Source organism: Numida meleagris, chromosome 4 (assembly GCF_002078875.1).
Source record: "Numida meleagris isolate 19003 breed g44 Domestic line chromosome 4, NumMel1.0, whole genome shotgun sequence".
Classification (NCBI taxonomy): Eukaryota; Metazoa; Chordata; class Aves; order Galliformes; family Numididae; genus Numida; species Numida meleagris.
This window is the reverse complement of record NC_034412.1, coordinates 80,160,517-80,176,140: the sequence shown is the minus strand read 5'-3', so window position 1 is coordinate 80,176,140 and position 15,624 is coordinate 80,160,517. Positions and strand designations below refer to the sequence as shown.

The 15,624-nt window shown below is 42.6% G+C and overlaps 2 protein-coding genes across 5 annotated transcripts in view; one reads left to right on the top strand and one right to left on the bottom strand.

Moving 5' to 3' along the window:
• On the top strand, positions 1,554 to 3,160 carry SOD3 (superoxide dismutase 3). Its single transcript, XM_021395320.1, has 2 exons — positions 1,554 to 1,819; positions 2,243 to 3,160. Exons 1-2 carry the CDS (start codon positions 1,569 to 1,571, stop codon positions 2,982 to 2,984), a joined length of 993 nt encoding a protein of 330 aa, XP_021250995.1. The 5' UTR covers positions 1,554 to 1,568; the 3' UTR covers positions 2,985 to 3,160.
• The window catches only part of CCDC149 (coiled-coil domain containing 149), a 51,490-nt gene continuing 39,858 nt past the window's right edge, over positions 3,993 to 15,624 (bottom strand). For 3 of the 4 annotated variants that reach the window (XM_021395168.1, XM_021395167.1, XM_021395166.1), the window contains 3 exons: positions 12,041 to 12,148; positions 7,439 to 8,032; positions 3,993 to 6,852 (listed from right to left, as the gene is read on the bottom strand). In XM_021395168.1, coding sequence (XP_021250843.1) covers positions 7,440 to 8,032; positions 12,041 to 12,148 — 701 coding nt within the window. In that variant the 3' untranslated portion in view covers positions 3,993 to 6,852; position 7,439. The remainder of the gene's footprint in view (positions 6,853 to 7,438; positions 8,033 to 12,040; positions 12,149 to 15,624) is intronic. The other variant, XM_021395165.1, reaches the window with a different exon arrangement.

The following is a 15,624-nucleotide window of genomic DNA, read 5'->3' as shown; positions in this document are numbered from 1 at the left end:
GCAAGACAAGCCAAAGCGTGTTAAAATGAGCAGTGGTGTGCTGCAGCAGTGCCACCCCCAAAGCAGCCAGCCCAGAAGGGCACAGCAGGGACTGAGATCCCCATGTGCATTGGCAGTTGGTGTTTCTCCAGCCAGCAGCTGTTGGTTGGTTGGGACCGTTAGCCCATTATTTGTCTCCTCTTCTCAAGCAGGAAACTAAAACACGAGCAGTGGGCACCAGTAGGCCTTAAGGACGCACCTGCTCAGTGCTCAGCTACTGCCATCCTTCAGACCCAGAGCGAATGCCAAACCACCCTGGCAGTCGCATTTCTTGTAGAGTACACCTTTCTGGCAGCGGCCCACGGCCACCATTTCCTCTTGGTTCTGTGCAGTTCTGTGCAGGCCATCAGAAGAGCCCTGCCGCGTGCAGCCGAGGCCCTCCAGGCTTCGGGGACAGACCGCCAGATGCTGCGCAACAGCGCAAACGCTGCTGAACTCGGCAGCATTACTGCGTGTAAGCAGCTACAATGCTGACCACGGTTCCTATTTTAAAACGCTGTCTGTATGGACCTCTCCAGCGCAGAGGCTGCCAGGAATGGACTTGGAGCCGGGGTGTGCTACACACACTGAGCGTCGATGCCCTGAAAGAAAGACATCAGCTGTCCTGTTCCACAGATCGGGATCTGCAGCCTGAGAAGATCTTCAGCCTACAGAGCTGAACCTGGTGTTCCCCTGCTGACAATCCCATCAGGAGATGATCCTTTAGTGCTACTCTCCCTCACACGGGAATACATCAGCTCACAAATAGCTAAGGATACTGGATCTGATCTAGCACTCATAGGATCAACACACATTTTTACCATTCCAGCAGTGGACAGCCACACTCCTCACCCAGCTGGTAGAAGATATGAACTGGGATAAGGTTTTTCTTCACTCTTTTTGTTGCCTTTTTCTTACACTGAGAAGCGTTCTGCAGTTTCCCCAGCAGCTCCTCTCTCTTTCTTTCTCTCTCCCCAATCTCAGCCTGTTGAACTGCTCTCCTGGTGGCTGAGCCCACGTTCTGGGCACAGCTCTGCAAGCTGCAGGGCAGGGCAATGCCCCTGGAGCCCAGCAAGTTTCTCAGCTGGGGGATGGTGAAACGCAGCATGATGTGTGCCAGCTGGCTTCTGGGAAATGGCCCCGCTGGGCCCCCACTGACGTCTGCTGCCTCGCCACTGCTTGGGAAACAGGGAAAAAATGGCTTCAGTGGGGCAGGGAACTCGGCAGGCAGAGTGCAGGCTGCAGCCTGTTGGCCTCACAGAGAAGCATCACTGCAGTGTGCCCCATCTGACAGGCTGAGTTGCGCCTTCCTGGCTTTAAACCCACTGAAACTTTGGTGTACATCCACGTGCTGTACACTTTATGTTGCTAAAGGACCTGACTCAGTTTTGCCTAATGAAGAAATGGAAACACAAAGCACTCGGTGACGACCCATACCAAAGCTCCCAGCCCTGCCCGATGCTGCTCGCTGTGCAGAAAGGCACTCGGTTAGACAGTCACATGGACATCGAAGGGAAGGTTGCTTTAACACTCGGTAGCTTTTTTTCCTCATGTTTTGGCCAGTTTCCCCCACAGGCTCACAGAGCAAGGACAAGCAGCTTATCCTGCCCAAGACAAACTCTCAGCTCCCCTCCGTCCCTCCCCCAGCACTGCTGGTGACCCCTCCCCTGTGCGCCGTTACCCAGCTCAAAAACACGCAGCTCCGCTCACATCGGCCCCACGCAGCTCGGGCTGTGTCCGATCTCACCTCGCCGCAGGGGAGTGGAGGCAAAGGGCTGCTGCCGAGTGGCACTGCGGGCAGGTAACCTTGGTTATTGTTTTTTGTTCGTAATGCCGCACTCCTAGCCAGCATGGCAGTAGGTGGACCAAAATAAGCCTCCTGGCAAGCAGTCTTGCTGGACTTCGTAATAGGAGAAAAGTCTCCGCACAAACTCAAAAACAGATTACGCAACGCTTCGTATTACTTGGTTTCTGCAGGGAAAGGGAGGTGATTTTTAAGATCAATATCTAGTGTGAAATACAGAATAACTGCTATTTTTTTTAAGGCATGGGTGTCAACTGTATCTGCTTGAATATGCGTGCATTTTGATTTGGTTTCTATTCAACGCGTTGGCCAGACGTAGAAAGCAGCAGCCACTGGGGACTTGCTCCAGCTGCTCTGCTCCATCCTAGCATGCTTCCCCCAGGCGGCAAAAAACCCCTGACTCTTTCTGGCTCCTTGCAGGTTTTGCAGGCTCTCAGTCACCAGGATGCTTCTGCTTCTTCCTCTGGTCACTGGACTGGCCCTGTCTGCCACTGGTGTTGTGACAGAAACAGGAGCCGATCCAAGCAGCGTGTCACTTCACGACATACAGAGAAAAGTGAACGACCTCTGGCAGAGCTTGCTCTACCCAGCGATGGCTGACAACGAGACAGGCGGGCTGACCTACGCCACTTGTGAAATGAAGCCCAGCTCCAAAATAGATGCTGACAAGCCACAAGTGACTGGACAAGTCTTATTCAGACAGCATTACTCACAAGGAAGATTAGAAGCCATTTTTCACTTGGATGGGTTTCCGCTGGATAACAACCAGTCTGGCAGAGCTATACACATCCACGAGCTCGGAGATCTCAGCAACGGCTGCGACTCCACGGGAGGACACTACAACCCCTTCAGAGTGAACCACCCCCGTCACCCAGGGGACTTTGGCAACTTTTCTCCTAAAGATGGCAAAATCAGAAAATACAAACCCAATCTCTTCGCCACAATGTTTGGTCCCTACTCCATCCTGGGCAGATCCGTTGTAATCCATGAGCAGGAAGATGACATGGGCAAGGGCAATAACAAGGCCAGTCTGGAAAATGGAAACGCTGGCAAACGTCTGGCGTGCTGCGTGATTGGGATGTGCAACAACAACTTGTGGGAGGAAAAACAGTTTGAGGCTACGGACAAGAAGAAGAGATGGCTCCGAACCAGGCTCAGCTGAGGACCTGCAGATGAGCTACCGCCTGGGCAGCATCAAGTACAGCGCTGAGGTGCAGAGTTGGCCGCTTACATGGCAAAGGGGTTCCCATCTCCATTCTCTTGCTTCTCTGAGAAACGCGTATCACTTTGTAGAGCCACCTTTCTGTAAGCTGATCAATAAAAACAGCATCAACTCAACACTGTGATATATTTTCTTGAAGATAGAAGATTACCTTTTATGCAGTTTGGGAGTTGAATGCATGTAAGTAAGAGTGCTAAGATGAATGGCCAATAGAGAGGCTGTGCATCGCCAAGGGGCTCTTAAGGGACCGTAAGTTAGATATGAAAGACAAAAATAAATAACTAGGAGTAAGGGAGAAATTGCCTCTGATTGCATGCTGTCCCTTATTTAGCTGCAAATCTGAAAGGTAAAAAGATCTCTGCTTTCAACAGCTTTGGGTGTTGTGCTGTACGACTTTGGTAATGGACTTCTACATTTATATTTTAAGCTTTGGGTCCATGATGCTATCCTACTTGGATTTCCAGGTTTTATTCTCAAACATATCTAAGCTTCTTAAATGGCTTGGACAGTCTACACACAACTGTAGTAGAGTCACAGTGTTTACATCCAAAAGTAGACTTAAACATTCCAGCTTTCCATAACCCCCCAGCAAAAACTCCTGAGAGCCTCCAGTTTGTGACGGTTGCATTCCAGTTTTAATACTGCTTAGACAGTGATGATAAAATGATGATAAAATAAGAACAGCAGAAATTAATATTACTTTCTAAAACAAAAAATAGCGAGTGCGTATTTTCACACAAAAAATTGGGAAGTTAATCAGTCACTTGAGACTGGGCGAAGTCACAGTGAAAACGTGTAAGTCAGATAATGTTCAACAAACTTAGAAGTCTCACTCAATAAAGCTTTACTTTTCTCATTTAGAACAACTCTGAAAATACTACGACACTAATTCATGACTATCATTCATCTGATCCTGCAAGGAGGAAATAAGCAGGTAGGACAAGCGTATCAGGAAATGTATGGTTTTATTAAAGATGACAAAATATATTAATAGAGTTGAACTATGTTGCGCAGTTAATCCAAGCAGCAACAAAAGAGGTTTGCAAATAAATTATAACGCGTCATTTAAGAAGTAAAACTACAAAACAGAGGCTGGTAAACAGAACCCTATCTTTTAGAAATGTAGCAGACTTTCAACTTAATCTCAGCTAAGATTTCAAAATGCATTCCTGAGCTCATACGGATTAAAGAAATTCCGCTGTCTTTATTATACAAATTACCATATGCTTAAAAATAGTCTCACTTAGAAAAGAAGCAACATTCTAAATGATGCTTCTTAATCTGTCCTTTTCACACAATTATTTTACAAATTCACCGAAAATTCTTTCCCAAATCACCACCACAGCTCTTTCAAATGAAATCCTACTCATAGGTAACACAACGTGCTTCAGATCAGTTTGTGAAATGCATCTTCTCCATACCCTTGCCACAGCATTGCCCTTTCCAGTTTACTTCCCCAGAGCCCAACAGCAAAAGGGTTTACACCTGGATGTGATTTCTCCATTTCTGAAGTCCTAGAAAAAGGGAACACAAGTCTAAAAGAGGCTCAACAAAATAGTGCTGATTCCACAACAAAACAGGAATGGATTTAAAAGAAAACCAAAGCAAACGAATGAAAACAGGCAAACAAAAAAACCCTCATAATTCTAACAGCACAACAGCATCACCTGAAACGACATCTAAGAAAGTTACTGACGATACTATTTAATGAGGGATCTCGCTCTTACGGCTGCCCCGGTATCAAAGCCTTGTGTTGCTGGGAGCAGGCTAAAGCCGCAGCCAGAGCAGCCATTCACCAGGCAGGATGCATGGCACCGGCGCTGCAGCAGTGATGTGGCACTCTAAATGAGCTCCCCAGAATCCAGATCTCTCACTGCAGTTTAATGACTGAGGGCTAATGGAGTGAGGACAGTTACCAAGATGACCTAATTGTCAGCTGGTACACCAGTTTTTCTTCTCACAGAAAAACCACACTAAAGGAATCAATGAGTGAGGCGCTGAAAAGCTGCTGCTAGTCCAGAACTACTTCCACCTGCTCTGATTTCTGCATGAAGCCTTTCATTAATTAATAGCATTAACTGGCTGTTGAGGGACCAGGAGCAAATACCAGCTGACACAGTTGTAGGTCAGGAAAGATACAGGACAAGGAAGCAAAGGCCAGAAACAACCCTGAAAATTTCAGAGCTCAGCTGTGTGAAACCCTGCCCTTTTTACTGGCTTGCATCAGTTCTGACTGCATTGATATTTAGCTCTGCATAGGATTAATCTGTGAAAGATGGAAAAGAATGCATCTCAGATAAAGTGATACCTGACATAACATTCAAGCATTAAAGGAAAAAAATCTGCCACATTCTCCTGGAGATCTCAGTTTCTGCAGCTATTTCTCTTCTGACTTGCCAGTACTGCCATATAAATGAGTCAATAGTGCAGTCAGTTCCAATTAATGGGAACAGCAAAACAATCTTTCAAATGCTTAAACTCTTCTTGGTTTTCAGGTGATGAGGAACTTAAATTGTCATCAGGATAATGAAAGAAAAACTTTTTACTGCTTCATGTTCCTAACGCACTTAAATATACAGCTGTTTCTTCCCTAAGGGCTGCTGCTTAGCATCAGCAAAATGCTGCAATGTCAAATTACCTTTAAAGAGAAAGGAAACCTATCTGAGGAGCACTGTGACTACGGCTTTACTGCCTGCACAGGCACTGAAAGGGTTACATGGGTGCACCTGGTAGGGAAAGCACAGGAGAACAGCGACAAGCCACATTTTTCACCTTCCCTCCATCATTCCTTATATTTGTATGTAATCATTTACATACAGCCCTTCTTCTGCTGAATACAAATCGCTCATGGACTCTGACACCTTGATTATGGCAGCACCTGCTAGCTCAGTTTCCATATACAGAAGAGTTTGTCAGTATCGCTAATATAAACTCTGTTTATTCAGTAGCTGACAAGTGGGCTGTAAAAATTTGCAGCTGGCAGTTATTTGTCAAAGGAGAACTCAATCTGGGAGGGATTTTCCTTTTTATTAGTAGTATTTTATTAAATTTGGTTTAATTCTCTCTGATTGGTTTCAAGTTCTAGGAGTGAGAAATGAACATTTACAGACAATTAGGTCCCAAGCCAGCAGAAAAATTGCCTTGACGGCTGCTGGCCCATAGAAGCTCCACAGCTGCAGAGACTGTTCCTTATGCTACAAGCAGGAGAGGAAGGACGTACCTCCCCTTCTCCAACAGCTGCTAACTTCACCGTTAAGTATTCCCTTGTTGCTGCCCTCCTCGGAGCAGAGTGGCACAGCTCCAGCATCAGGAGCGAGCTGGGGAATGACACAGCAGCCTCCCTCTCCCACAGTTATTACAGGAATGTTTTCTTATGACTGAACATCAACACAGGCAGAAGTTAAAGACAGCAACAACACAAATAAACCTTCTACTACACCAAAGGCTGGTGAAGTGAGGAGAAAACAAACATATGAAAAACATTTATGTTTTCTAAAACATAGGAAAACAAACACAGATTTGGAGAGGAGGGCACATAAGGAGGAGGCTGAAATCCACCACCCGCTTCTCAGTCCGAGGGCTGCTCCAGCTCCTGGGGGCTGAGGGATGCAATTCTGGAAACGTAGAGCATGAAGGAGGAGGACAGGGCATCACTGGCTCTCTTCTTGCTGCTCTCTCAGCTTTGGAACAGTATTGCTGTTTCTCACTGAAAGACTTCTGGCTCCTCTGATGATACTTCCTTCAGAGCATCAGAGATTTGCGTCCTTAGGATCTGGTGAAATAACTCCCTATGCTTTCATGAGATGAGCTGGGAAAGGGAGGGAAAAATTTATACAGTGAGAAGATGGAAAGATTTGAAATGAGATAATGATGTACATGGAGGGATGGGGATGTTTTTCAGAAAGGATTCTGTTTCCTCATAAAGTAATGGTGATTTTATTCTAAGGATGCACTTGCAAAGGGAAACAGAATGCAGTCTGAGAAACAAGCAAAAGCCTGCAACCTCAACATACTTCTCAATTTATCATTCCAAGTTCTCCATCCTTGGAAGACACTTCTAAGCATTACGATACAATCCAGCACTAAGACCGTACACCTCACATGTACGTGATACATCATTATCACTGGTCTCTTTGCTACACTGTTGTAAATTATATCAATCATTACATAGAATCAGAATGATTACACCTCATTAGCTTCAAGTTCTTTCCCTTAGACAATTTACATTTTTGGTATACTGCAGTCAAAACTAACAGAATACTGTTATCAGACCAACATTAACAGACCGATGTAAAAAATCAGCTCTTTGACAGACTTTCACTGTTCATAGTCACAGCAGCGTACACGCTTGCAAGAAGATTACAGTGAGAAGCTTGAGGGCTTGGATTTCATACCTCAAGCCAATCTGTTATCCAAATATTCACAGTTTTCAGCAGGATCAAATGGTTCCTTGTTTTCAGATTCAGGGAGCTCCTCAACGCCGATATTTGTGTGTGCACTTGTAGCACTGAGACCCCCTTGCCTTCCGGGGTCCTCACTACGCACCGCACCCACGGTGCTGCCGTTCCGGTTCTCCCCTCCATGTGTAATTTCACAGTCACTCTCTGAGGTTTCATCGTTGCCTTTCAGGGCCTCAGTTTCAGCCGTCTGCTCATTTCCTGAGGCTGAGGGGTCTGTGGGGTCAGATGGGTCCGGGCTGGGCAATGGGAAGCCTCCCTCAGATGAACCATTGAGCTCCGCTCTAACCACACTATTCTGCTCTTCAGATGAACGTTCTGTTCTTTTCCCTTCCAGTTCTGCAACTGCCTGTTTTGTCAGTTTAATTATTTGACTTCCAAGCTTGTTTATTTCTTCTTCCTCAGAATGTAACTGGGGTAATGAAGGATAAAAGTGTTTATTTTGGTTTCTGTTATTCAAGTTTCTTTCCTCCGGAGCCGTGGAATCGTGTGCAACAGCAGGAGTTTCTTCACGTTCCTTCTTCTGTTCTGCTGAAAGAGAAACAGAACAGTGACACGCCTCGTATATCTACATATCCAACCCAGAGACCATTGTAGTAGCACCAGAACACAGAGATGGTTACCTCAGTGAGGAATTTCCAGTGAATCTCTATCTTGTCCCACACCCATTTCTTAGATTATAAGCAATCAACACAAGGCTCTGGCTGGATCAGGAGCTGCCTTCCCCTAACACTGCCAATTTCCAAAGTTATAGTTGATACCACACTGCAGAACAGCACAGGCAAACTGTTTCAAAGGAGTATCAACTCTTAATCGAGGCGCTTGGCTGCAGAATTTTTTTGGCACAGTCTAACGTGAATCCCCAAACCAGCACCACTTCTATGGGTTAACACAAACTTCATTTCTCTTTTCACAGGCTCTCATCCAGTAACAAAATTCTGTTATCGATCCCACATTTCTCCTAACATAAAAGATTATTCTAATTTGAGTAACATCATAAAGCAAAGGAGCAGCAGGAGAATATGAAATATATGGAAAGCCAAACACTGAATAATGTGTCAGAATAGAGAAAACAGCAACGTGCAAACAAACAGCTTTGTAAAAGAGAAAGAATTTGTCCTCACCTCCGTTAAGGACAAAAAGCCTCATTGAAAATAAGCTTGTGAAGTCAAGTAAGAAAAATTAGGAAATGCCAGAAGTATGGCAGCACTGACAGCTTCAAATGACTCTTGCAGTGCATATGCATTACCTTTTAGTATATGAGCATTTACTCTATTTCTCCCACAGGAATCCCACCTTGTTCAATGTAAGATAGGCTGCAGAGAGGGATATGAGCTATACAAAAAAAGAAGCCTACTGTCTCTATCAGAACTGCTTCATTTATAATTTGGAGTGAGAGAGACAAGGCTGGTACAAAGGGGACAGTCTAACTACCATTAAGGAAGCTGGGATTTAAGCCTGTGGAAAAGGTAGGGATAAATTAAATTTCAAAAGGTGATCACCCACTGGATCTAATCCTCATTATCTGAGCGCTCAGCTGGAAACTAGGAGCTTGACTTGCAGCACTGCTGTGCTCACTTTATGTATACGAACACACATACTCAAAGTCCTTGAAAAGCAGCCAAAATGTAGGTACCTCGAGTTGGCACTCAAAATTAGTGGGGACGCTACATTATTCTCTGTGCACCTCAGTTTCTTCCCACACCATCCCACCACTCTGCTGCAATTTTGTGAAGATTGGTTGTTTCAAAGCACTACAACACCAGAGAAAAATTCATAGCAAAACAGCACTTTTGTCTTCAGAGAATGCTTGAGACGGCGCACAGCAGAAACAATGCATTCAGCAACGACGACAGAAGGGAAACCGTTCCTTAACAGCTCTGGCGTTCAAGTACAACCTAACACACAACTCTAGATACTGGGCGGACTGGATTAAGTGAGACTTTGGGTCAAAAGACAGTCTTCAATTCACATGCTTGTACTATATCATCAGGCATTTTCTCACAGGAACTATATCCTGCAGACTTCTACCATTCATCCTAACTACAGCGATGATAACAAGAACAGACTACAGCAGGGCTTGATGAGATCAGGGTAAGCAGACAGATTAGATCAAAAAAACCTGAAAAACCCTCTGGTTATCTGTACATCTAGCTAAAGCAACATTTGATGTATTACAGAAATTTCTGATGAAGAACATATGTTAACTCAAAGGCTGAAAATGCACCCAGTAGCAATGGTAGTGTTTAAAGGAGCACGGTGCACTGACGGGACGTCGGGCCTGGTATTTAATGATGTGCAACAATTTCACTTCTATTACACGTACCTGTTGTCACTCAACTGATCACTCAGCTGATAGTAAAATAAAAGTGCTTTTCGTTCTTACTTCTGAAATACTTTTAAATTAAAGGCCCTGTTTGTTTAGTAAGCAAAGGTTGATGAACACATTCCTATGCTTTTCCTACTCACCCAATTCCTCCTCATTTTGGAAACATGCTGTAGAGATTAAAAACTGCAATACACACCAAACTCAACAACAGGCAGCTATCCTCTGTGCAAACATTGTCCTCATTTATTTGAACTGTCAGAGAGGTGGATTTTGAGTTCCCGCTTCAGGTTATCAGGTATACTGTGCCACATGCAAATTAAAAACAAGCTGTTTGTGCAGGCAGAGCAGTAATTTCTTAATCCACTGCAGTTTAAACACATGATTTTTCTGTGATTCCATTAGAGTTATGAAATGAGGAGGGGTAAAGAGGGTGATCTATTGGAAGCTAGTTCTCTGATGATTGTCACAGTCCTAATCCTTGGCTGTGTTCTCCTCCCCATGGCTGTTTTCTTCCCGTGTTCTCTTCATTTGTCTAGCTCTTTGCTCCTGCCTGATATCCTGTTGTTCACCCACTCCCTCCGCATGCTCTGCCCATTTCTCATCCTCCCTATAGTCTTTATCTTGCTTTCACTGTCAGAATTTGGATTCCTCACTCCTGTGCTCTGAGCTAGATGGAGGTACCTCTTCATGCAGACTTGATCTCTTTCAATTCATATCTATTCTAGCCTTCCCATCACTTTAAAGCCTTCCTTTCCTACATGCTCCCAGTTTTGTACCCTCCAAGCTTACATTATCTAGAAGGAACAGCATGTGCAGAGCTTTACCTACGCTGGTAGCACAAAGAAATCTCAACAGAATCACTGTTGTTTTGTTGTTGTTTTTAGCAGACAAGAATGATTTAGAATGGGGTGGAAACTCCAACCTGTCTTCTCAGGAGTGGAAACCTTCTCCCCAGCTTGCAAATTCCCCGTCTATTAATTATACATATACAAATTTTGAATGTTTATTTAAAACACAACAACGTAGTCATCAAAATTAAACATAGAAACAGTTATTTGGTTGATATAAAAAAAACAGCTGAAGTAGAAAACAGCATGGAAAGCTTCAGCCTAGAGGTAAAGCTTGCCAGTGTAACAAAGCAACAGAAACAGAGTTTGATGAGAACTGACAGGTAGCTTTAATCAAAGCTGTAATACTAACCTGACCTAGGACAAACATGTGAAGGAAATAACATAATACCAGCAAGTAAATACTTTCAGTAACTGAAGCTTTAATTAAAAATCAGTGATTAAGCAGGCAAAAAAAAAAGAGTACTTATGAGCTGTTATTACTGACTGGAGAACTATTCGCTATAGTTTCACTTTATTTTTAGAAAAAATATCAGCTGATCAAGATTATAAAAACGATCGGTCTGACTGTCAAGTTTTATCAGATGATAATACGGATAATAAAGCCAAAATTAAACCACATTCTATTTAGTTTCAGGACTAATGAATAAATTGTTTATGATGCTTCACGGTTAGCTGAGCAAGGTCCAGGCATACCAAAATATTATGCCATTAAAGAGCTAACCCAAATGCTGAACGGCAAGCATAATAATCCATCTCCCATCTATTATGAAAAACTCAGGAAAAAGTTGAGGCAATCGGAAAAACACTGTCTTTTTGCTGCTGTCACATAAAGCTTGAATTTGGAGAGATGCAGAAGCTTGCTACTGGGGAAGGTTTTGAACAAAACACATGCAAGACTATAAAAAAGCAGTCAATTTCTCCAGGAAAACGAGGGGGATATTTCAATTTAACAGGCGCAATCAGGAAGCCTTTCATCTAGATATCAGCTATAATGCAGCAGAGTGCTACGCCAGTTCCACAGACTGCTTTCCTACTGTGCATTTCAACAGAAGGAAAAAGAGCAGGAGGCTAACAGAGATGGCACGAATAAGTTATCACAGTATCAAGTTATCTGGCATGAAAATTCTTTGAAGTGTACGACCTGATGTCTAGCACTCTGCAGTCTTCAACAGTCATTTTCCAATGGTTCCTTTGCTATTTGTACTGGGACCGGCTATCCCTTTCCCTTGTGGATGATTTATTCAATCTCCATCGGCCCTGAAACTTTGCCTTCTGCTATCCCAGCATGAAAATTTATTTTTATTTGGGAAGAAACGCGTGCCCAGCTTTCATCATGTTCCTTATGTTCCAGGTGCTCACCTTGTACTTCAGCTTGCTGTGGCTTATCAGTAAATGCTAACAATGGTGACCTAGACCGCTGTATAACAGGCAAGGCTGCGTCACTGAACGTGATGGTATCCTTTCCACCTGAAATGAGGAAAGCGTTAAAACCATTCATTCACCAATTACATTCATTGTTCACTAATTATACTCAAACACATCCTACTACTCTTTTTTTCTTTTTTTTTTTTGCAGTGTTATGAAAAGAAGTGCAGAACAGAAAAAGCATCTCAAACGATCCTTCTACAGTATTGAAAAAAGTACTCCATCCTGGAGCTAGAATATGCAAGTTAAGTACTAAAAAAGACTTTTTTTCTTTTTTTTTTAAAGTTGTAATACAGAGTAGAGGACAGCCTTTGAAAGAAGAGCAGGTGCTGTATTCAGCAAATTGTACTAGCCATATAATTCAGGATATTACAAATCAAATTGTACCAAAAATTTTGGAAAAATAAATTTTAGGTAAGGCTTGCTACTACTACATGGATCATTTGCATGCTATTGCCGGGGTGTTCAGCACTAACTCTTTACTTTCTTACCACTTTGCCTCATATCACATACGTAATTTTACTCTATAGGCTAATACACATTGTCCTACAACGTTTCCTTAAAATAAATAAATAAATAAAAATTAAAGATTAGCTTAATTAAGAGACAGGACAGAACAGAGGGAGCATACGTTGCTGGGGGATTTTAATCTGAAAATTCCTCAAATATTTCTGAGCATTTTTGTTTCACGCCAAATGCAAGAGGGCAATTTTCCAGCTCTTTCGCAGAGAAAATTGTGCAAGAAACTCTTCAGCTAAGGACTCTGCTGTACATGCCTAGTCTTTACATATTTTAGCAATACAGAAAGCAACACCTGCAGACCCTTTAGGAAGTCCTCCACTATTCAGGATGCTCATGTCTGTAATGACTGACACTACCTTAAACCTAGAGAGGAGATGGCAGGAAATTTGCAAGATCAGCTAAGCATGGTGCTTGAGTGGCCTCCAGAACAACTGTCAACTGATAACTGATGGCTGGGAAGGTGGCAAGCTACTGCTCTATTTATCTCCATAAGAATGGACATTTATCTAACAACCACTTCTCCCCTCTAAATCTGTTTGTACATTTCACCTTAAGGCAACATCCTAAATCTAATCACCCATCCAAGACAAAGACTTTCAAAAGAGCACCGTGTCAGGAGATACAATGAATAAACCCTTCACTGAGAAAGTTCTGGTAACTCCCAGGAATGAGTGAAAGTCAAGCTGTTCTCACAGAGTCAAACTGGGCTACTCCGTCTGTAACTGCTTTTGAAAGCACTGCCTGTAAATACCTCGATACTGAAGGTATTAATGACTTTTTAATATCCTTAATTTGTTGGGGTGTACACTGCAGTGATATGAATGTAATTAATGCTTTAAAAACATTGACCTTGTCAAGCTTTGATCCCACTATCAAGTAGGCATCAGAATTCTGCCTTCTCTATAGCAAGTAATAAAATAATAATAATAATATCTAACAACAAAGTAGAGCCCCTGCATCTAAGTGTAAGGCAAAATTAATTAAAAGGAAAAAAGAAGCCAAAAGAAATCTGATGGCAATTTTAAAATGCAGAAGAAAAGACCTAGAAAAATGCACTTTCCAATAACATTGGAGGAATTCTGTGTTGGAAGTAGAACTGAATCAAACAGGGAACTAAGAGGATAAAATACCTAATAGATATTCACACACACAGTCAAAAGCTGAATGACCAGAAGTGTCCAACAGAGGAGGTCAGACTCTAGAAGATTATGAATAAAGAATTTTGGGAGGGGCGTTGTTAACTGTTAAGTGGAAAGCAGAGACTTTTGTTTGGAAGTTGTTGTTAGATTTAAATAGTAAAGCCTGGGATAGAAGATTGCAACATAAGCTTCAACTTGACTTCCAACCAGCTTTTACACAGGAAACACATTCACTTTCACATTTTTCTCTGAAAACCAACCCAGTTACAGAAAATAGAGCCAAGCTCAGTATCCACACGGCTCAGCAACAGATGTGGCCCAAAGAGTCCAGTGCGTATTATTTATTAACAGTGACTCACATCCATTCACGAAGGAGGGACATGGCTGTTGCTGTAGTATATTCTGTGAATCATTATCTGAAGTTGGATTACGTAAGAGGAATTTCTATTAGCTGCCATGTAAGCTCAATTTTATAACCTATACTGCTTTGTGCAGAGCTCCCCTATTTAGTGGATTTTAAAAAGACTCTAGTGAAAAATATAGAGATCCCAAAACAAGGGGACTATTAAGTTTTCAAAAGGAGTAAATTCATTTGCTTTCCTCTCTAGGAAATCTCTACAAGATTCCCAGGCTTGAGATTCCACTCATAACCTCTGCTCTGTATAAACCGCCCTACACCAGAGCAGCTGCTGAGCCCATTAATTTGACCTCGTCACTGCTTCACACTGATTACCGCAGAGGAAGAGGCAGCACAGAAACTTTCCTATCATCCCAGACAGAAAAAGGCTGAGTCACACCTGAATCTTTTCTTAGTCTTTTTTTTTTTAGTGGAAATCTGGAATTTTCAGGAACTGATAGATATATAAAAATAGAGAATTACTTATCTGAGTATCCAGTGACATCTTTTTGTAAGAGTAAGAAGCTGTGTTTACCCTGTACTGATGCTGAACATACTAAACATATTATGCATGCATATTTGAACGAGCCGTGATGGATGTAAGACAAGGCAAAGAATTAAATGCTTCTGCAAACCTCGCATTCTCTACTTCCTTCTCAAGACAAGTGGGCTCATAAGAAAAAAATCAGAGATATATCTACGCCCAAGGTTACTTTCTATTTAGCAATGAACCTCACAAGAGATTCCTTTAATTAAAGCCCATTTTTCCAGACAGGGGACGCTGAAGTTTGTGACAGGCAGAACTTTTACAGAAACTGAACCTATGCAATCAATTTCACCATTTCAAAAATTAAATACACATTTCCTCTTGATTTAGCTTTCCCGTTGTTCATTCGTGCATTTCATAAAAAGAGGATGACAAATACGTCACCTAACTAAAATAATTAGAAGCGGTCAAGCTCTTTCCTTACTAAGATCATTTATTAACACAATTTGGAAGATATTAATACCATGGTGTCAGTGGATGTTATAAATGTTATATGGACAATGACGCTTAAGTAGGAACATTAACTTCAAATTAAAACTCTGTGATTTATAATGCGCGTTTCTTTCAGTGGTAGACTGAACATCAGCTTTTATCTGCATATTTTTCCAATGACAAGAAGTTCAACTCACAGGCAAATAAAGCCTTTTCCTCTTTGAATTTAAGACTGCCTAGATAACTTCCATGAGATATCCTCCACATTCTGGCCCTTGCCCAAGCTGGCATTCAGCTGCACAGCCCACCATGAGAGTTCCTACACTATTTGTTTCACACTGCCTTTTCTTGGAGCAGTAGCTTTCCCCACTCTGAAAAGAAACACGGTTACAAGGCTTTCCCTGACCTCCTTGGGACTACAGTGCACTTGGAAACAAAGCTACACTCTTGATTTAAAAGCGAGGCAGCAAATCAACAAACC